Source organism: Monodelphis domestica, chromosome 2 (assembly GCF_027887165.1).
Source record: "Monodelphis domestica isolate mMonDom1 chromosome 2, mMonDom1.pri, whole genome shotgun sequence".
NCBI lineage: Eukaryota > Metazoa > Chordata > Mammalia > Didelphimorphia > Didelphidae > Monodelphis > Monodelphis domestica.
Window position 1 is genome coordinate 338,087,252 of NC_077228.1, and position 23,207 is coordinate 338,110,458.

At 35.0% G+C, this 23,207-nt stretch overlaps 1 protein-coding gene across 13 annotated transcripts in view; it reads left to right on the forward strand.

Moving 5' to 3' along the window:
• DOP1A (DOP1 leucine zipper like protein A) overlaps positions 1-23,207 on the forward strand; it is a 110,689-nt gene that overhangs the window by 58,760 nt on the left and 28,722 nt on the right. For all 13 annotated transcript variants that reach the window (XR_008916608.1, XM_056818527.1, XM_056818529.1 and 10 more), the window contains 4 exons: positions 3,807-4,425; positions 11,328-11,602; positions 16,401-16,553; positions 22,374-22,474. Coding sequence is in view for 12 of the 13 variants with exons in the window: in XM_056818527.1 (XP_056674505.1) it covers positions 3,807-4,425; positions 11,328-11,602; positions 16,401-16,553; positions 22,374-22,474 (1,148 nt within the window). In the remaining variant the exon portion in view is untranslated. The remainder of the gene's footprint in view (positions 1-3,806; positions 4,426-11,327; positions 11,603-16,400; positions 16,554-22,373; positions 22,475-23,207) is intronic.

Genomic DNA, 23,207 nt, shown 5'->3' on the forward strand with positions numbered 1-23,207 from the left:
TATTAATGCATAGATATCTATTTGCCACAAGTGAATTGTACCTAGTTTTAATAAGTAACTTTCAATATAAATTTCCCAAGACCTAGTTATGATACATTGTTTGTTGTATTATTATAAATATATATATAATTTGATTGAATTTTTGGCATTTTTAGCCCTAATAATCTATTTTAATATGAAAATGTTTATTTGAAGTCTTAAAATCCCTAGTGAAAAAGAATATGATAATAAATTATATTTTATGACAGTAATGCATTTGTTTTGCTTTTTCATTATTTAAATGAGGTGATATCACTTGCACAAGTATAAGTGGGTAATTAAACTATAAAAATAATTTAATAATTCATATTTTCCGAAGGTAACTTCTGCTCTGTATTTTATCTCACTCTATTTTCAAGGTATCCTAAAAGTCTTAGTGCAATTTTAAGCTTTAATATTTTGTTAAAGTTCATTAAGCTAATAAAATTCAAAGTTGCCCTAGACTTTTGGGGCACCCTATCAATTGCACACAGTTATGGTCACAGAAATATCAGAAAGAGGTCAACAGGTACAAATATAAATTTGATACTTTTTGAAAACAAATTAATGTAAGACAAGGACCCCTGATCTTTTTGTGTCTAGTAGATCCCTTTGACAGTTTGGTGAAGCCCATGGAGTCCACAAAGTAATTTTTAAAAGATGCATTAAAAATACATAAGATTAAAAAGAAAACCACTTCTTTTGAAATATTGTCATAAAAATATTTTTTTCAAGTAAGTTGGACCCGTGGAAAGAGCACTTAGTCTACAATTTCATTGATACTTCTCTAACTGATGACTCATCGGTGCTTTCTAATCTTGTACTCTTTGTCAATGTCCTCCACAAATGCTCTATTGAGGATTCCTCTAATTCTTTTAAAATTTCAAGAATTCCTCTTCCTGTTAACTCTTGCCCTTGCTCCCTGTTTTGTTTCCTTTTCTGATCTGATATTTCTTATAGTATCTAAGTTATAAGGGACCTCAGAATTCACATAGTTCAACCCATGCCTGACTTTTCTCTATAACTTCTCCAGCAAATGTTCATGTAGACTAGACACTGATTGTAAACCTGTAGTGAGAGACATTCTGCTACCGAGCTTTACCCCTCCAACTCAGTCCATTCAATTTTTACAGCTCAGATTGTTGGGAAATTTTCTTGATATCAAGATTATCTGCTTTTCTCCAATTCCTTTACATAACTCTTTCCTCTGCCCATTGTTCTAAGTAGAACAAGTCTGTTCCCTAAACCACAGGACAGCCCCTTAAATACTTAAAGACCATATGCCCCACCTTAAATCTTCTATCTAGAATAAACACCTCTAGTTCCTTTTATGTATTTTTTTTTAACCTCACTATCCTAACTAAACTTTCTCTTCCAAATTTTCTTTAAGCTTGTCAAGGTTGTTCCTAAAGTAAAGCTTCTAAAACTGAAATTGTATTCCTGATGTGATCTTAATCTGTTGATTTGAAGCTGATTTTGTCTGAGGCTACATTTGAACTCAGGGTCTCTCTTCTCTAGGACTGGCTTTCAATTCACTGAACCACCTAGTTGCCTCCAATGCTTACTTTTTCCTATCTGTCCCAGATATCTGTCATTTGCAAATGTGACAAGCACAAAAGGATAGTCTATAGTAATATTTTCTTAATGGTGTATACAAAGAAGGCAGTATTTTAATAAATGCTATCTCTAGTCCTAATAATTGTTCCTTAAAACTTACTGTTATCTGTAAGTCAGTGAATCTGGGTTTGTATTCCAGCTCTTTTACTACCATTGTTTTGGACTCATTACTTAACATTTTTGTCCACCTCAGAAACTTTTCCTCCTATAATCCATGGGATTCATGTAAGTGATTAGATTTGAATCATACAGGGGCTAGATACCAACTTCCCTTAGTGATTCTTTTTTGGTTCTTGGCATTCAAACAGTTCTGAATTCACCTAATTGTATTTCTTCTAGACTATCTTGCCCACAAAGATAACATGGGAGATTTTGCCAGTTGTTTTATTCAAATCTAAATGAGTTATTTACTGGTCTAATTCTGGGGGGGAGGGAGAAATCAAGTAAATTAGTCTTGCCTGACCTTTTAATGAAACCATGTTGACTCTTTGGCTCTTTAGTGGCCATTGCTTCCCTTTCAAATGCTACCAAAGCATCTCATTAATAACATCATTTAGAATTTTGCTTACTGATTAGGGCTTGCAGACTACTCTTCCATTTTTTGGAAATCAAGTAAATATCAGCCCTGCTTTATCTTTTATTTCTCCGTTATCTCAGTGTTAACCAAGAGTGGCTCAGCATTTACGTTTGCCAGGACTTTGTTTCCTCTGATGAAGTTTGCCCAAGGCAGATGATTTGGGCTCTCTGAAATTAGCTAATTGTTCTTACCTTATTTGACTTGGGTTTCAATTTCCTAATAAGCATTTTTTTTATCCTCCTTAAACCAAAGCTCATTCTTCTTAGAAGCAAAAAGCAGCAATTCAGAAAGAAGCAGAAAAATTGAATGGTTCTATCTTCTTACATCTGTTATCCTCTAATTCACTCTGAACAATAATCCTAACTCTTAGTCTTCTTATTCTATACCAAAGTTTTTTTAAAAAATCTTTATGTTGTCAGCTTTATTGACAGCTTCAGCTCATTCTGAGCTTTTGCTCTCCTAACTTCATTCTTAAAAGACTGCCGTTTTTTATGATCTTCTCACATTACCTTTCCTTGCTTTCATCTCTACATGTTTTAAAAATATGCATTGGTCAGTGAAATTCCTTGGGGAGCCAAACCAGCCTCTCTAGAAAGTGCCTTTTTTTCTTCCACATTGTAGCCATTTCTATTTGTCTTTTTAATTTCATTGAAAATGTAACAACTTCCCCTTTAGATTTTAGGCCATTAAATCCTACCTATTTTTTTTTTTTAATCTGAGACAGCTAGGTAGTGTAGTAAATAGAGAACTGGGCCTGGAGTCATGTGTGACACTGGGCAAATCACTAAATTTCTGTTTGCCTCAATTTCCTCATATATAAAGAAGGGATAATAGTACTTTCCTTCCAGTGTTGTTGTGAGGATCAAATAAGATAATATTTCTAAAGAGCTTAGAAGAGTCCATGACATGGTAGGTACATATAAACATCAACTATTATTATTATTAAAGCACTTAGCACAGGTTCTGGTTATGTACATACATATATTTATTACTATTATTGTCCATTCTCCCACAATTTAGTGTTCAGTGCTAAACTTCATTATTAACAACTCAGTTCCAAACCTCTCTAAATAAAAGCCTTCACATAATTAGATATAAAATGTGTGCTTGTTTGAGGTGACCCTCCTAGTCCAGATTTATACCAATAGCAAAAACCCTTTTAATCCTGAGAATTTTCCAGTGCATTCAAAGAGAACATAAAATTTTAGATAAACAATTAATTAATTACAGGTCATAATGTAAAAATGATTTATTAAGATTGCTACGGGAGGAATTTAACTAAAACATTAATGGTAAGAATATACATTTAATTTCAGGAAACTAAAAAAATCATTTCCTTTTTTTTTTAACAATTGAATCCAACTAGTTTGAACTTATTTTGTTTCCCCACAGACAAGAACTAAAGACATAAATAGCAGGGCCTCAGTAATGCTGTGAATCCTGAACATTTTATTCAAAGGAACAATTTTCTTTTGAAAAAATGACAAGACATGATGTTTAAAGTTATGAATCACATTTTTAAATTTTTCATAATCCTCTTCTGATTGTGAAATAGATGACTTTATCTTTCTATGCTTTTTTTTTTTCAATCTAGATTCCATCAGTCTCCCTTGAAAATCCTAGTGAAGTATTTGAAGATGGTGAAAATCCACCAAGCAGTCGCTCCTCAGAGAGTGGATTTACAGAATTTGTGCAGTATCAGGCAGATAAAGCTGATGACATTGACAAAGAACTGAGTGAGGGACAGGGAACAGCTGCTATTCCGGTTGGTAGCACATCTTCAGAGACAGAAACAGCATCTACAGTAGGATCTGAAGAAACCATTGTACAGCCACCTTCTATAGTTACACAGGGGACAGGAACACGAAGTGGAAAGACTACCCAAAAGACTGCAATGCAGTGCTGCTTGGAGTATGTCCAGCAATTTTTAACAAGACTTATCAACCTCTATATCATTCAGAGTAATTCCTTATCTCAGCCTTTGACAGCAGAGCATCGTGTTGATCTCACTCGAGAGCAAGGAGAGACCACAAAATGGGATAGGGACTCACAAGATGTTAAAGGGAAAGACATAAATAAGCAAAAGCCACATAAAGAATATCTTTCTGCTTTTATTGCTGCCTGTCAGCTATTCCTTGAGTGTTCAAGCTTTCCTGTTTACATTGCGGAGGGGAACCATACATCAGAGTTACATTCTGAGAAAGCAGATATTGGTAAGTTCATTTAGGTTGCCTATAGTTTAATATTTTCTTTGGGCATACTGTTCAAAGTCAATTTTCTCTTTTAAACATTCAGCCCCAAATTTTAAAACTAGGACTCTAATTTTGTTTTGCAGATAGTTAATAAAAAGATCTGTACTGTTATAGTTTGGATAACTTTTTGGAAACAAGATATCTACTGTAATTATGAGGGGAAATTGGTATTGTGGTAGATGTGATTTTCATATCTTTGGCAATTAATGCTTGCAGGTGAGTAGAAACAGAGGAGGGAAATAATTCAAATTCTTCTAGCTGTGGTTTTTAAATAGTTCAGTATTTATATCTATTGGATAAATTTATTTTGGAAATATATAAAAATTGGATCCATTGTATTTCAGAGTGTGTGCCTGTGTTCACTTCTTAAAACATTTGGCTCTTTTTTAGTGAGAACTTTTTTTAAAGAATAAGTTTGGATAATCTCTCGAAATTGATAACAATTTTAAAGCTTAAAATGATCAGCTTTGGTTAAGGGAAATCATCTTCAAGGACATACTACAGGTGCTAGTTTCTCCACAAAGTAAAGCTTTTTCGGTTTAGTTATACTTTTTCTTCACTTAATATTTTATTGGTCTCCTAAGTAAATATAAATGACTAATTATGAACAATAAACTATAAAGAGATTTTTCCTTCTATATTTTTATTTAAAATTTTATTATAAAAGCAGTAGAGATAGCAAATCATGTTATAGTTCTAACATACTGAATGAATAAGTTAAAAAATGACTAATATATGTAATTAAGTTTTAAAATTCTTACTATTATGATGCATTTTAAATTTGAGAAATTCAGAGTTCTGCCTCCTACATAATTTAAGTGCAGAATGTGAATACTAATTTGTGGCTTACAACTTTAATAGTTTTTCTTTGAATTTTTTTGGATTTCAAAAAAATCTAAAACTAGGTGAATGACACATTTAATAGGACATAAGTTATTATTGGTTTGTATAAGCTAATACCAATATATTATATTTGTCTGAAAAAAAAATCTTATTTTCAAAATGAAGAAGCTTTTGGGTTTGATGTTTTTACTTTGTGGAAAAACTTTTATCTCTATTAGAACTATTGTGCTTTAGTATAGATTAGAATCAGGAAGCACATGACCTTTGTTTTTATCTACATCAATGCAACAAATAGCTTTGTAGAGCCTCAAGTGAGGAATAAGAAGTAAGAACAAAGAAAAGAAAAGATAATTTAAATTGTAGTATCAAGAAGGAATAGAAAAAAATAGCATAAAAACACAGTGTAAGCTCATCTTTAATGAGCTGAATATAGAGTTTAAAAGTTGTCATTTTGTGATGATGTTTTTTTCAGGGAGATTTTCCATGTCTGTCTGTCTAACTTTGCATTATTCTTTAAGCATGTTCACATGGTTGACTTTAAACCATGCCGTGTCATTCACTACATTTCTTCATTTTTCATTTATTCTTTAGAGATAAGTAATAATTTATTAGACGTATCTCAAACTAACCCCTAGTCATTTCCATTTTTACCCTCAAAGCTGCATCATCCTAGGGTTATTTATGTACTTTTAAACCAATATAGAATGTGTACATAGATATACATGTAAATTAGCACCTTCTATATGGTAAAAACTATGCATTTCTCAAATTAAAACCTATGGTGTCACAAAGTATGCTATTTAATCAGTCAACTGATAGACTCAAATCATGAATATTTCTTTAAGGTTTCAAGCTACAGCTAATCCTTGCTTGCCACAGCTTCCACATTCTGGTTCCCCTGTGGATTTAGGAAGACCACGGAATTCTCCCACTCTTTCCCACTCTGGCTCTTGATAACAGTCTCCTAGATTAAAGGGTATTTTACTCTGCTGCACCAAAGGAGAATAAACAATATAGAGGAAAAATGCAATAATTAGACAAAACTATTTAGACCTGACTGCCTATTTACTTCACTTGAGGAAATTCTTTCACTTCCCTCATCTACAGTTTTCTGTAAAATAAAAAGAGTAAACTTCACTTCTAAGGTTCCTTCCTGATATTCTCTCCTATGCTTCAAAGTTTAACAGTCCATAGTTTTATAAAGTCTTATTGCTTAATTCTGGTCATCTGTGAGCTATAAGACATTTATCATTCATTAACCTTAATTGCTTTCTAACATTCTTCTTAATGTGAGCCTTGATAATAATTTTATTTTCATGGTCATTGGTTAATGGAGCTTCCAGAATCTGCTGCTTCAGTTATCTTATTTTTAAATATTGGTATTAAGCAAAAGTTTTCTGGGAGATTTTTGTTTGTTTGTTTTTTGCTGACCACCAGCTTGGTCATCTTAGAATCCTTCACCTTCTACTCACTGGCCAAGGCCTAGGAAAGCCTAGCCTGCCTGCCTTCACTGTAAACACTCAGTGAGAGACAATCCTTACCTTCTTCTCACCTAGTTTTAGATATTGTTGCTTCACATCCTCTTGACTCTACATTCAACTTTCTTTCCACTGTATTATCTTAGAGTTATGTATGCTCTGACCCCATTATAAGCTATTTGACCTCTTGCTTCTTCCATCCCAGTATTTTGTTTGGTCTTCTGAAGCTGATTCTAAAAGCTGACTAATTCAGCTCTTGATAGAATAGTCCCGCACTCATAAAATTAATTTTTTGAAGCTAAGTACATGACTATAAATGCATTCTTACTAATTTAATCTTTAATCTTGGTAAATTCGTGTCAAGTTTTTTCTAAATCCTGATTCTGGAAACCAGTGTATTAGCCATCCCTCCCAGTTTCATTTCCTCCCAAACCTTTATTTCCATTTAAGTCATTAATGGACTGTACAGAGTAGACCTAAAGTAGAGCCCTGTGCCCTTTTATAATAGATTAATACATAAATCCCAGTTCTTTAGATCCATTCATTCAAAAAGTGTTAGTATACCCAGTAATGATAATTAACATTTTTCACCCAGTTCATATTTCTTTATCTTTTCCACAGGAATATCACAAATCTTTGTCAAATGCCTTGTTGACATTTAGAGATGCTAATGTCTATAGTCCCTAATTTCCTAGTCTACTACAGTGATCCCTCTCCTATTGCAGGAGTTATGTTCCAGCAACCTCCAGGATAGATGAAAATCCACAAAGCAGCATTATATTTATTTTCATATATATATATATATATAAAGGTTTTATAAACCATTCCCACTCTCCTATAAACCTTTTCCACACTCTTATTAACCTATAGTCACTGAGTCAGTCAGTGCCCAGGATACAGAATACAGCACTGTGGTTGATTGCCTTTCATTCCATCAACCAATAGCATGCCATGGTAAGTGTAACTACATCATACAGAATTAGATTTTTTTTTTTAAACCTGGGAATACAGTGAAGCTACAGTATGTGAACAATGATATAGTTAGGGACAATCGTACTTGTATTCATACTTAGGGGAAAACTTATAATATCTTTTATGCCTTGGGAGACTCTTCACAAGACAGTGTAGTAGAGGGAAAAAGTCAGCTTGTGGCCAACCCTCTTTTGATATGCCTCTCCAAAATTAGCTAAGCGGCCCCCCTAGAACTAACATATTGTTCCTTTTAAGTCCATGCTTTTAAAGCCTTTCCCATCTTGGTAGAGCCTTAAAGATCTGGCATTCATTCTGCTGGCATAGTCTTCAAGAACCCAGTGTCACTCCCATGCTATAATGGGGTACATTCAAAACTCACTCTTGTTCCAAACTTACCTGTTAAGAATACCGCCTAGGTTCACAAACTCAGTGTCATGTCTATCTCCTCAATAGCCCCAGATATGCTTTATGTTGCTAAATCTTGGAGTTTCTATCTCCATAACATCCCCTGCATCTGTTCCCCTCTTTTCATTTACTCAGTCACTGTCCTGTTTCAAGCCCTTTCCACGTCTCACCTGGGTAGTAGCCTCCTAATTAGTCTCCTCACCTCCCTACTTCAAATCATCCTCCAAGTAGCCTTTGAAATTGAGACCATACTGGTCTGACCAGGACAGCTGACCTTTTTGTTGTTCTTGTTGTTCAGTTGTTTCAGCTGTGGCCAACTTTTCGTGACCCTGTTTGGGGTTTTCTTGCCATTTCCTTCTCCAGAACATTTTATAGATGAAGAAATTGAGGGCAAACAGGGTTAAGTGACTTGACCAGGGTCACCTAGCTAATTAGTGGCTGAGACCATATTTATACTAATGAAGATGAGTCTTTCCAGGCCTGGCAGTCTTATTTCCTGTACCACATTGCTGCCCTCAGCTGACTCCTTAACAATAAACTTGTTGTTCCTTATCACCTCTAGAACCAAATATTAACTCCTATTTGACATTTAAAGCTTATCTGATCAGTAACTAGCTTTCTAGCCATATTATATACATATATATATATATATACACACACACACATGTATGTGTATACACACACACACACACACACACACACACACACACACACACATTTATGTTCCTTATTATACCATAGTCCAGCCAAACTGTCGTCCTTGCTTTTCTCCACATGTGATGTTTCAATCTCTCATCCTCATGTTGTGCTGGTTATCTCCCATGCCTAAATGTGCTCCTTTCTCATGTTTTGCCTCTCAGAATCCCTAGTTTCCTTCAAGACAACTCAAATGTTATTGTGAAACCTTTTCTAGCCCCATGGATGTTAGTACCATACCCTCTACCCATCAAATTTACCTAATAGCTATTACATTTGTGCCAAATATATGCCTAAGTAAATTCACATTATTTCCCTCATCCAAATATAAGTTCCTTGAAGTTTAGAATTACATTTTTTTAAATCTCTAGAATTTATCTCAGTACTTGACACTTAAGTGCTTTTTGATTGAACTGGGCTTCTGATCATCTAATAACCCTATCAAAAAAAGATGATACAGTTAGTCTCACTCATCTTACTCTTAGTGAATATATCCTAGCTGTTAGAGCATAAGATTGTGAATTATCATCCAAAGAGGCTTTGTGGAAAGTTTCCCCTTATCCCTTGGGAATACTTTATTTTTGAGTCATTAAAGAAAAACCCCAAAGAAGTGGGTGAAGCACCTAGATATGACAGAAGACAGATCAGTCACTTTTGCTGTGCAAGTATTTGGAGGTAGTCCTCAGATCAGAAATAGGACATTAAGAGATGGCACCAAATGAACCTTGAAATGGGAAAAGAAGAATATAATTTTGGTTGGTCATGGCAAGGGAAGAATGTTGAAAGTTTCCGGGTAGAAGAAGAACCAGCCTTAACTCTAGGTGGTGAATGTGCAAATGAAAAATTTAGCAGGAATAACTTTATTTGAACTTTCTTTACTGTAACAATTACTTTCCAGTGTAGTTGAAAGAATATTGGATTTAGCATCAGAGAACCAGAGTTCATTCTACCTCTGCTATTTTCTACTTTCTGTGTTAATTTGACCATTCACATAATTATTCTCCCCTGAGCTTCTGTTTTTCATCCATAAAATGAGAGACTTGGGACTCTAAAGATCCATTCCTGCTCTAAGTTCATGATCATTTAGTCATATAAAGGAACATGCTAAAGGCAAAGATATTTCCAGGGTCTGTCCAGAGACATAGAATGTAAAGGGTGACTGAAGTGATTATAAAGTTCTTGTAAGAAAGCCTAAAAGAGAGGAATTTTTAAGATTTAAATAAGAAAATGTTTACTTGTTTCTCTTTCTGGAGACCAGAGACAGTTATAGAATAGAAGTAAAATTTAAGGAGAAGGCTGAGGAGATGAGGCAGGGTCTCCACCCTAAATGATGATATTAGGAAAGAGATTTTAGGGGATGGGCCATGGATTTATTTCATCTGGCCTAGAGGGATATTAACCTAAATCTACACCTAACAACACTCATCTTCAGGGTTTTAGTAGTGGTGATGGAAGCACCAAATAGCTACTATTTTCACACAGTAAGTACTTTATAAATGCTTTATGATTGATTAGAAATCTGAAAGACATGTATTAAAGTGTTATACATGTATTGCATCATTTGATTATCATAACTCTATTAGACAAGTGATTATTATCCCTGTTTTATAGGTGAGAAAATTGTGTCTCAGAACTGTTAAATAACTTCTCTAGGTTCATACAGTTTGTAAATGTCTTTGGGCAGGATTTATGTCCAGGCCTTCCTGACCTTAAATCCAGTGTTCTATCCACTTTGAAAAATGTATATTATTAAGCATCTAGATTTGCTAATAAATGTGCCTTCTTTGATTCTTCCTTTTTGTTGTTGTTTAGTGGTTATTTTGCTTCATTTTTTTTTAAACCCATACCTTCTGTCTTGGATTGGTTCCAAGGCAGAAGAGTGGTAAGGGCTAGGCAATGGGGGTTAAGTGCTGGCCCAGGGTCACACAGCTGGGAAGTGTCTGAGGTCACATTTGAACCTAGGACCTCCTATCTCTAGACCTGACTCTCAATCCACTGGGCTATCCAGCTGCCCCCTTTGCTTCATCTCTTAGTGATTTCTTACTTATTTTCATTTCTTACTAACTTACCTTGTTAGTGTAATTGACACTCAGCAATTCTGTATAAATTTAATTGATTTACCAGTGATACTATTTTACCATAGGGAAATTATTTGTATGCCCATTAAAGTAAATCAGAGAGCAAAAAATATTCATAAGGTATCATAGAATTTTCTTGTTGCTATTGTCTTCATTTTTCTCCTCTGTTACATTTGATATGGAGTAAAAAACCATATCTTCATTGTTTTGCTAAGTAATTTCTAAAGCTACTAGGTAAAAACAAATTTATTTTCTGAACTTATAAAAAAATTAGTGATCCTGTTAATAGTACATGGCACAGAGCACACTTAATAAATGCTTTTAAAAATCTAGATATACTTGAAATTGATTAGGATAGTAAACTATATTTCCTTCTTGTGTTTTATTTCAGACTGTGAGCAGGTACAGCCCCCATTCTGGCTCCAGACTCTGATGAATGCTTGTAGTCAAGCAAGTGATTTCAGTGTCCAAAGCATTGCTATTTCGCTAGTAATGGACTTGGTAGGATTGACTCAATCTGTTGCTGTTGTCACTGGGGAAAATGTGAACAGTGTGGAGCCTACACAACCCCTAAGTCCAAACCAGGGAAGAGTGGCTGTAGTTATTAGGCCTCCCCTAACTCAAGGCAATCTACGGTACACCGCTGAAAAGACTGAATTTTTCAAGGTAAAGTATAAGAATTCTGTGTAACACCAAAGTTAAATAACTAAAGAACTTAATAAATAATGTTTTTAAAATGATAAATGGAACTACCTGAACTTAGTGCACTGGAAAGAGTGCTAGATTTGAAATTGAGGCTCTAGGTTCAAATTCTGTCTCTGACTTCTTACTAATATATATAGAGAATAATTACTCTTACTGTGCCCTTTGGCAAGGTTCTTTATAAAATGTAAGATTGGATTAAATTATTTCAAATTTGTTATCCTAAATACTAAGCTTAAATTCTTAAATAGGATTCTAGAGAAAAGAAATCTTGATAATATATATAGCATATAAGCACACCCCTTTCCTGCTTTTTCTTTCCATGATTTCCTTTAACTATATCACTAAATATATATGTGTATATATATATACACATATATATATAAAGAGGGCAAAAATTTTATGAGAGTATTAGAAGAATTAGTTAATCAATTTCAGCTAAGAAATAGAACATGCTATTAGAAGAAATGCTGTTAAGGTGTTATAACTTCAATATCATAAAATCTTAGACTATCAGGAACCTTTATGGTATGATTTTTTTTCTAAAGTAAAATTCCCTGCAAAGGATCAGATTGAAAATCTTTTCCTCTGCTCTTGTGGAAGACTAGGAATTGTATAACTTCTCCCTCACTTGGTTGATAGTTAGGACTCCTTGATTAACTGGAATTAACTACAAAATTAATTTGACAAACCCAGCCAATGCAATGCAAAATCTGCTATGTTTAAACCAAAGATTCTTAACTTTTCTTGGTTTCATAGATGTCTTTTGCAGTTTGAGAAAGCCTGTGATCTAAGAATGTTTTTAAATGCATAAAATGAAAATACATAGTACAAAAAGGAATTCTTTAATTTAACTAGGGACTTGGAGGTCCTCTTACCATAGAGATATATAAGGATTAACTAGCCCACAGTGACAGGAAGTAGGAACCAGGGAGACCCCTGCTGAGTCAGCATCACTTGCAGGCTGTCAGTTGCTGACAGGGCAGGCAGTTGGGGAGAAGTTGGCTACTGGACATGAGTTGGTCATTGGGGGTTGGTTGCTGGTAGTGTGGGTTAATATGAAATATAAAGTTGGGCCTGAGCCTACTGAGAGGGCTTTTGATTTTAGCCTTTAAAAGGGCTTTTTACCTCTGGGATCTCTAGAAAGCAGGTCTATCTCATAGGCAAGGACCTGCTGTCAGTTGGCTACTGACAGTTTGGGTTGCTATAGAAAACTAATTGAAGGAGGAAATGAGTGGTGGCTGTCTATTATTTTAGGGAGTTAGTTTGTGAATCATTTATAGCTAGTGTAGGTTATATAGGCCTGGTATTTGCCAGGCAAGAAGAAGCTGTCCTGAGAAGACAGAGGTAGTTGTTAGGAATTTTAGGTATACTTCTAGGGTACAAAATTAGTAATCTCTCTTTCCTCTTTCTATCTTTCCCTCCATTACTATATTCTTTTACTATCCCTATTTTAATTAAAATAAATTGTTCATTGTTTAAAGCTTCTAGAAATTTTCTTTCTCTGACTTAAAGGGATAATATTAATTTACAAATCTACTATATTCTCATTAAACTTAAATTATTAAAAGCTGCTCTCTTATTTGTCAAAACCCCTATTTTAACCCTTACAGTAGCATTACAAAGGAAACCGATTATATTGAAATGGTTATCACTTTTTTTAATACATCATGAACCCAAGGTTAAGAACCCCTGTTTTAAACCATAATTTTTCAATTATCTTCATGATTCTTATTCATTTCTTTACATTAGAGCAGTGGAAATATTCAAATATGGATTTTTAAATAATGGAATAAATAATTGGTGGCTCTTTCATATCTTTCTAAGCAAATGCCTCTTCTTTAGTTACACAAAGTACAAAATTATAGTCAATAAGGACATTTTTTAACAAAATAAAGTGAGGCTATTATGTAGTACTTCTGTCTGAAAAACAAAATGGTTGACATAGCAACTGTGTTCTGTTGTGAAGAAACCTCTGAAGAAGTTTTACTTTAAAGAAGCAAAGATATAATAAGATGAATAGGTATCAGATTTTTAAATATATCCATTGTTTGTATAAAGAGCTTAGGATTTAATATCCATATTCTTAAACATATCTTTACACAGGGTAACATTTATACTAATATGCTATAAATCAAATATATTATAAGTCAAAGACTGGTAATGCCTATTTTTATGGAAGTTATAATAGACTATCAGGTGATAGAGAACATGAAGGAATTATTATATTATTAAATCTTATATTTCTTGTTATATTAAGCATTCTGAATCTGAATTGTAATTTATGTGTATGACAGCATTAAAATTATCATCTAGTACTATTAAAATTAAATTACATCCCATATTCTTAGATGCTAAAGAAAACTCTAGCATCATTCATTATGCCTCACATTACTACAATAGTAAAATGGCACATATTGTATTTTTCAAAATCCAAAGGAAGTACTCACTAGTTTGAAAAATTGAATTAAAATGATGGTTTCTGTTATAGGAATTATAAAATCTCCTAGGATATAACAGTAGTAGAAATAACAGTAGTAGAATCATAATCATATCTGGAAGTTACCTCAGAAGCAATATAGTCCAATCTATATCTGACAAATAATCATTTCTCCACCATCTATAATAGTCATCCAGTCTTTACTTGAACGTCTTGGTGAGAGAGAATCTACTACCTCACAAGGCAACCAACTTCATTTTTTGGATATCCCTAAGTGTTATTTATTGCAAAAACTCTATAATTTCTTCCTGCCTAGGTGGTCTGTAATGTATTCTAATGACAGCATCACTTCTGGTTTTCACAGCTTTGATCTTCCCCTTAATGTTCTCAAAAATGTTCTAATTTGGGACAACTAGTTGGCTTAGCAGATAGAGCACCAGGCCTGGAGACAAGAGGTCTTGGGTTTAAATATGACTTCAGACACTTCCTAGCTGCATGATCCTGGGCAAGTCGCTTAATCCCAATTGCCTAGCCCTTAGCACTCTTCTATCTTGAAACCAATACTTAATATTAATTTTAAAACAGAAGGTAAAGGATTAAAAAAAAAAACTAATAGTAATTCTCTAGTTCAATTCAACATGCATTTATCTGATTCCTACATTTGCTTAATAAATATATATTGTTAATATGCAAGTTGTATATTGTTAATATACAATGCTACCCTGCCTCCTCCTACCTTTTATGTTTTTTCTTCCTGTTGAATCCCCTCCCAGAACTATTTTCCTGGCTTGAGGCTCAACAATAATGATATGAGTGTCAAGTTTTTTTATAATATTGTAAGAATTGAAATAACATTTCTACCCAGATATATGTTTTATAAAGTTTATTAGAAAGGGTAGACAATCATTCCTATAAGAAACTTGACCACATGGTACCTAGGCCTGTAAGTCTCTTCCTCCTTCCCTCTCACCTGCCTGCTCTGTTCCTGACTTCCTCCTTCTTCCTTCTCTTCTTGCTTCTCCCCCCTCTCAAGCCCTAAAGCCTTGACTTTTATTGACATACAGCACGTAGAGGGCTGCAAACCTAGTGTAACTGTGTTATGTTAGGAATGTTTGATGGACAGGTCAAGCTACTCAGGACGGGGAGGGAATGAACTTCCTTGACACAGTATTAAGATCTCTTATACACTTTCCTTATTTACCAATAGTTAGTGTTTTGAAATTTTTTTTTTATCAAATCTCAAACTCCCATTTTTCCTTAGTTCTGCTTTCTGGGGTCAAACAGAGAAAATTATATCACTCTTCCACATAACAACCCTTCAAACTTCTCATCCACAGTAAACATAGTCATTTCCTTTTATTGATTTTCATACTGTATAGCTTTTTGACCCATAGTTACCCGTACTTTATGCCACTGCATATAGACGTCTTGAGTTTTGTTGATTTCGTTGCTGACTTTTTTCTTTACCACTCTCCTGTATATAATTGAATATCATTGCTTCTTATTTTTATTGTTTAATTTGTATTGTGTAATTTGATAGCTATACCCAGGTGGGTTTTCTCCTTCCCCTTGCTTTTTTAGCTTAAAGTGGTTCTGATCAATTGTGTAATAATAAAAATAGCTGAGGTTTTTATAGTATTTATAGGTCTTCTTAGTGCTTGACATATTGTCACATTTGATCTTCACAAGTCAGTGAGGGAAGTACTTACTAAAAATCTAGATCTGTAATTTCATCAGTGTAAGGAACTCTCCACTGAAATATGGCACAGCGTTTTGCGTGTATGTGTGTATACACAGTATACTGGACAGTATACCATAAACTATATTGTCTAGAGAACTATGTTTTAATTCTTACAGACTTGCTTGGAGCACCGAATTACTAAATAAATGTACTTGCTCTTGGTCACAGAGTCTGTCCACATCAGAGACAAGTCTTGAATCAGGTCTTTCTGATTCCAGGACTAGTTAGTTCTTTATTGACTACCCCATTATTTACCTCATTTGCACATGAGGACACTGATGCATAGAGAAGTTGAGTAATTTGGCCATGGTCAAATAGCTAGTAAGTCATACTGAGAAAGTTTTCTGACTAAAAAATCTAGGCATTCCCACTGTATTCTCCTGCTCCTCAAGCAGATTACAGTACTCTTTTTATGCTCCTGAATTTTGAGTCCAGTTTGCTTTTTGCATCTTATCCTATGGAAGGGCTTTGTAGGTTCCCTGTTGGTCAAGTTAATAATTTCTTCATGACATGATGCATATAAAGTAACTTATTGTCATTTATGTTTTATAATTATGCCTATTTTGCACTTATTTTTAAAGCATGTAGCTTTAACATTGTGGAACCAGTTGGGCGATGGAACACCACAGCATCACCAGAAGAGTGTTGAACTTTTTTATCAGTTGCATAACTTGGTTCCTTCTTCTAGCATCTGTGAAGATGTTATAAGTCAGCAGTTAACCCACAGGGATAAGGTAAATTTACTCCTTTCATCTTTGTCTGTATATTAAGAGTCTAAAAAATACATTAATTTCATTTGGGGGGGGAATTAACTTAGTTTTTTAAAATATATATAAGGGGGACCAATGTGGTTTCGTTTGAGAAGAAAATTAGTTAATTCATTTAAAATAAATGCAGTTCATTCTTCATGTAGAAATTCAGTTGCTGAAAAGTATCAGAAATTATTCTTTTCATTCATAGCTTCAGGCCTCCATATTTTTGATTGGTATGAATCAAAATTGTTTTAGTTGATAATCCTCATTTTTAAAATATAAGTGGTCCCTGTTCCCCACCCTCCCTTTATTATGTGTAAGATCATTGAGCTGGAGTTGAGGGATACTTTTAAAAAAGGCTTTAAAGGGGACTATGACACAGCCTTTGCCCTCAAGGAGCTCACATTCTGAAGGGAAGAATAAGATCCATCCTACTCACAAAGGAGAAATTTTGCAAACTTACACTTGTATGTATGTATATGTAATATAAAAATTTGGTTTGACAAAAATAATAATGGTTAAAAAAGAATTGTTATGGTTGCTGTTTATAAGAATTAACATTAAACTGAGTCAGTAAGCTGTTAGTAGCTTTATTTACAACAAAGTAAAGATATTAGAGTGGGAAATATAGGAAGTAATTAGAAAAATATCACCTAGCTAAAAATATCCTGAGTCCTAATCCTAGTGCCTCCAGACTGCAAATGAGAATCTGAATTCAAATCTCACCAGAATCCAAAATCCAGATCAGGAAGCTGAAATCTGAAGAGCCAAAGATGCTGAAAAACCCTCAAGAACCTTCAGTGCAATGAGGCTAAGACCACCTAGAATTCCACCAGAGCTCACGCTCCCTAGGCTAAAGGTCACCAAGAATCACCAAGAATAAAGAGCCCAAGAATCCGCCAAGCAATGAATGAGACCAAGAATCCGCCAAGCAATGAATGAAAGCGAATTTCTCTCAGGCTCCCACTTATATACAGTTTTCTCCACCCATCAGCTCTTGTGTCACATATCAGCATCAATCACAGCTTTCAGCTTTTCAATTTGCCTAGTACTGGGTGGGTTGGGAAGGGGTTGTGGCCTTTCAGGGTGTACACTTTCAGGGTGTGCACTACTAAGTGTTAAGTAGGTCTACTTTAAGTTCTTGATTGATTAACTTAAAATAGCCAGAGGGAATAAAAATTCCCTTTCACAATCCCCTTGCAATTCTATTGGGACACTGCACATGTTGAAATCTCCCAGATTTACATGCCTAATCTCCCCAATGAATCATTTCAGGTGCATACAATACTGCACTTTCTAAGGGGGAATTATAATAGTTGGAGATAAGAGGGAAATAGAAGAGGAAGAGAGCAAAACCAAAGATTGGTAGGCACATTGACAAAAAACCAATTAGGGGGCAGTCCCCTTTGGCATGAGTCTATATTAAAAAAAAATGTGTTCAACCCCCTTCAGTTCAATTCACTACATCCCAAAGTTCATTCTGTATCTTCTGATACAGTGTATGGTTTCCACAGGCTTCTTTATGGCGCCTTCTTTAAAAGAGTTCATTTTCTTGATTTGGGGAGTTAACAAGGTTATTTTCCTAAAATTCTCACCCTTGTGCATTCCCATTGGGCTACTGGGTGCAGTAGGAAGGATGTGAAAAATGTCATCAGGCACTGCGGAGGTGGAGAGGGGAAGCATCTCCACCTGAGTCCTTCTGCCTTTCTAGTAATGAACTCTGGGGTTGGGGGGAGGTGTAACAGTTAAAAATTAGGGGAGACTGAGGCAAGTAGAAATTAGTTTCTCTCTGCAAGGAGTATTATATTTTCATGAGGTTTATTAAAGGTTAAGGATAAGAAAGCACGTGTCTAGGCCAGAGAGAGGTCTAGACACAACCTCACCTACATTATGAAAAGAGCCACGTCTGCTTGCAAGCAGAAAACAGGGAAGAAAAGAGGGCACAAAAGCCTTTGCAATCAGGTTAAATACCCCATCTCATTCTTGGCCCAGGTGAGGTTTTCAGTAAGATTACAAAGCATTCTGGGGAAGTAGAGCAAGGCCTTCTGGGGATTGAAGTCCTGGATTCAAGTCTATTTTTACATTTCACCATGTGATCATTTTTGGGAAAAATTAATTTTTTCCCCAAAAGGATCATGAAAACATAATCAACTTAAAGATTACAATAATGTGAGGATAAGAGGGAAAAAAAATCAAAACCAATAATTGCTGGTCGCATTGACAAAAAGTCAGTTAGGGGGCAGTCCCCTTTGGCATGAAAGTATACATACAAATAAATGTTCAATCAACCATACCCAAAGTTCATTTTTGTGCACTTGTGGTCTGGAGGCTTCTTCATGGTATCTTCTCTAACAGTTCAGTTTCTGGATTCAGAGAGGTAGCATCTTTCTTTACCTAAAATTCTTCTCAAAAAGAATTTAAACTTTGCAATTTAAATAATAATTTTTTTTTACATTTCCCCATGTTGTGGGTGACTGAAAAATACACGATCACTTAGGGATGCATGGCTGAGGTATGAGGTATATGAATCAATTGGCAAGAGATATTAAAAAGATATCAGAAAATCCAAATAAAAAAAGAAAATACTGGATGAAAATATAGACTATCAAAATCTTATGTGTAAAAATTCCTAGTAAAAAGAAAAATAAATCTATAATAGGTCCTTGAATCAGGGCCCAATTAAATGATCTAAGCAATGGTGCATTTACCCAGTCAATAGCCAGGACTACAGAAAGGTACCACACTATGAAAGGCAGAAAAGGGGGCCAGATTATACGAGCCAAGGTTTTGGGGATACTCGTCTGTGAGTATCTTCAGAGTGAGTGTGGACACAAGGAAAGCCTATGTTGTAACAATGTTAAGCACAGTAACCTCAAGTCTTCACACTAGGTTCAAGACCTTTGTATTGGCCTAGAAGTGCATCAATCATCCTGGGTTGGCTTTTCTTTGGCTCTGTTGCAATGGCTCTTGTGTGTATATCTGGTCCTGGAATCAGACAGAATTATTAAGCAAAGTCCCATAATTTTTTAAATAATTAGTGGCATCATTTTTATAGTCACAAGCTTTTGGGGTATGCATTAGCAAATGTATTTTAAACTTATAGTACTGCAAAATCAAAAAGTTAAAGAAAATCTTAATATTGGTGACATGTGCTTCAAATATAAAAAAGAAAGGAAAAAATAGTATATTGCACATGCAAGAAAAATATAATAATAAAAGAGCTTTAAAAATTCAAAAATATAGCTTATAACCATTGACATTTTGTCAGCTAAGAAAATATAGAATACAAGGCTTTCTCACCAAAAATGAGATCCATTTCCTCTTCAATATCTGGCCATGCTCCACTGAATTGAGCAAGGTAACATTTTTTCATTTTTAAAGAACAGTAGTACAAATATGTAGATATCAGTATTCCCCAAAATTTTCAATAGCCCAATTAATTACAATAGCAAACACTATCATATTTCACATAAGTTGCTGTATGGCATTTTTAAAACCTATGAATTGATGGATATTTGTCACAATTTTTACAAACGTAGCAATCTTTCAACCTTGGTATTTAAACATATTTTTTTTAAACAAGGTAAAACTCATCTTGGGTTAAGAACATAATCAAGAAATCTATATATCATTCTGGTGGAAGTAAAATAATGAACTGAAGAGTTATAAATGAGAGGTGCTCCTTTTTTGGAGGCTTTTTTTAGGGGTACAAATGTCCTGAGATTAACTGCCCCAACTTCCATTCACATATTTAGAAATGCGGGAAGGTTGGGGGTTATAAAATGTATTTCACTTCAGCTAGAATTGGCCTTACACCTCGTGTTAGGGGCAAGCAAAAATAACCAGAGATTGTTAAAAAAAAATTACAAAAATCATACTTAAAAAATCCTTAAAATCAGTTGAGATATTTAGCACATTAAATTTTCCAAAGGTTGTTATAGCAATTGTAACCAGTTCTGAAATCCATCTATCCTCCATGTGACAATTTACAAAGGCAAAAATAGAAAGGCTGTTTTTTCTTATATGGGCTTAATCACTAATATTTGTTCAGCACAGTTATAGGGGAAAAACAACAGAATTTAACAGTAGTTAACCCAATACATTAAAATGAACAGTATAACAGAATAATATTGAATCCAGTAATATATGAACTTAAAATCACAAAGTTACATCTTAAACAAAACAATCAGGAAAATGCAATAGAAATATAGAGATTTTTATAACCATTGGAGTCTGAAATGCTTTAGAAATCATAACCTCCAGGCTTTAAAGTTCCTTAGGTGTGGTTTTTTTTTGTTTGTTTTTAATTATCCATTTAAATGTCTATTGTCCGAAGGCAGAGTGGTAAGGGTTGGGCAATGGTATTTAAGGGACCCATCCAGGGCCCCACAGCTGGGGAGTATCTGAGGCCAGATTTTAACCCAGGATCTCATGTCTTTTGGCCTGGCTCTCAGTTAGCTGAGAAGCAGAGTTTTTTCCCCAAAGTTAGCTAAAAGGAAAGCAGGTGAAGTCAATAAAAGGATCAATGCAATTAAAAGACATCCTTGTAAAAATAGCCATTGCTTTTAAGTTCCTGCTTGAAAAAAAAAAAACTTCTTTCCCTCTTGTCTCTCCCCTCCTACTCTCAGATCCACCCACGTGGAGTCAATATCCCCGCCATTTGTTATCAGCTGGTAGAATGAGTCTTGAGTGATGAGCGGATCTACTCCAAGGCTAAAGTTTGTTGGGCAGGCAGGTCACCAGGTGATTGCAATCTGTGTTAAACAGGGACAGGGTGTGCTAGAGAGAGCACGGGGTAGGACAAGAATGCAGGCAAGCAGGGGTGGGAGCTGGAGCGGGTAGCCAGGGTGGGCAGGTGAGCTGCAATCTGCAAACAGGTCTGGAGCCTGGAGTAGGGGCTGCAGACAAGGACACATGCAGGCAGGGAGAGGAGGCCATCTGAAGCAGATGGCGGCAGCAGGCAGGCAGAACTTAGCAGCCAGGGGCCAGGTGGGTGGCAAATGCAACAGGTCCTGAGTGAGCCTGTGAGCTATCTAATGTCTGGAACAAGCAGCAGCTTTGCAAGGGTAAAAAACCTCGGCCAGAGAAAAGTGGATCAAAAAAATTTCTAGGCACTAGCTATTAAAACTGAACTTAGATCAGAAAAGAAGCAGAAGATTGAGAGTATTTCATTTTCCCGAAGTGGTAAGCCAAAACTGTAACAGTTAAAAATTAGGGGAGACTGAGGCAAGTAGAAATTAGTTTCTCTCTGCAAGGAGTATTATATTTTCATGAGGTTTATTAAAGGTTAAGGATTATAGAAAATACAGGATAAGAAAGCACGTGTCTAGGCCAGAGAGAGGTCTAGACACAACCTCACCTACATTATGAAAAGAGCCACGTCTGCTTGCAAGCAGAAAACGGAAGAAAAGAGGGCACAAAAGCCTTTGCAATCAGGTTAAATACCCCATCTCGTTCTTGGCCCAGGTGAGGTTTTCAGTGAGATCACAAAGCATTCTGGGGAAGTGGAGCAAGGGTTTCTGGGGATTGAAGTCCTGGATTCAAGTCTATTTTTACAGAGGGAGGGTGGCCAAGTGCCCACAAAGAGCACTCTGCATGCCATCTTTGGTACCTGTGCCATAGGTTCACCATTACTGGCCTACTATATAAATTGAATATAGTTTACTTATCTGACAGAAGTTGATCATCCAAAAACTTTTTAAATTTTCACATAAAGTAAATGATATAGAAAGATTGCTTTTTTTCCCTAAAATATTTGCCTTTCTTTAGAGAAAAATTAATTAAACTTGTGTTTTTCCACAGAAAGTAAGAATGGAAGCACATGCAAAGTTTGCAGTACTTTGGCATCTAACTAGAGATCTTCATATAAATAAGTCATCATCTTTTGCCCGTTCCTTTGACAGGTTGGTTATCATATCCATAGTATAATCATGTGTTTTTCTCTACTAACACTCGAATGTGTTTGGAGATAAGCATCAATTATGTACTTTTATAAAGGTACATTTGTTTAGCTTTAAAATAAAATTAATATTATTTTGCAACATTTAAAATATGTCATTTCTACATGTCATTGTATTATTTAGAATTCAAAGAGATCTTGGTGATCATCCAGATTCAAACCGAGAGCCTCTGATTTTAAGTCCTGTGCTTTCCATCAAGCCATACTACTTCCTTGTTTGCCCTGATCTTCTCTTCATAATAATCATAAAATAATCCTTTTGAAGCACCAAGATAATAAAATACCAGTCTACATAGGAACTATAGTTCCTTGTGTGGTAGTGATGATTAATTGTGAACCTCTTTCAGCTGACCTAAAAGCCAAGAAAAACAGATTTACATAGACCTGCAGTGTCCCATTTCCCCCCCTCCCCCCCCACACAGTATGAAAATAGATATCTGAATAGGAGTTATAATTCCATTTCTAATGATGACCTGAGGCCCACTTTGTAATCCATTCAATTTTGCTTCATATGAACATTCTAGCAAAAATATCCTTCAAACTTTTTGGACTGTTTAAAAGTTATAGTGTCACTATTTGTGTGACTGGGAAGCAGTTTTCTCTGTGTATTTTACCATGACACAGACTTAATGAAAAAAATCGTGGGCACAAAAAAGGGGAGATGGTAGCAGAGTATG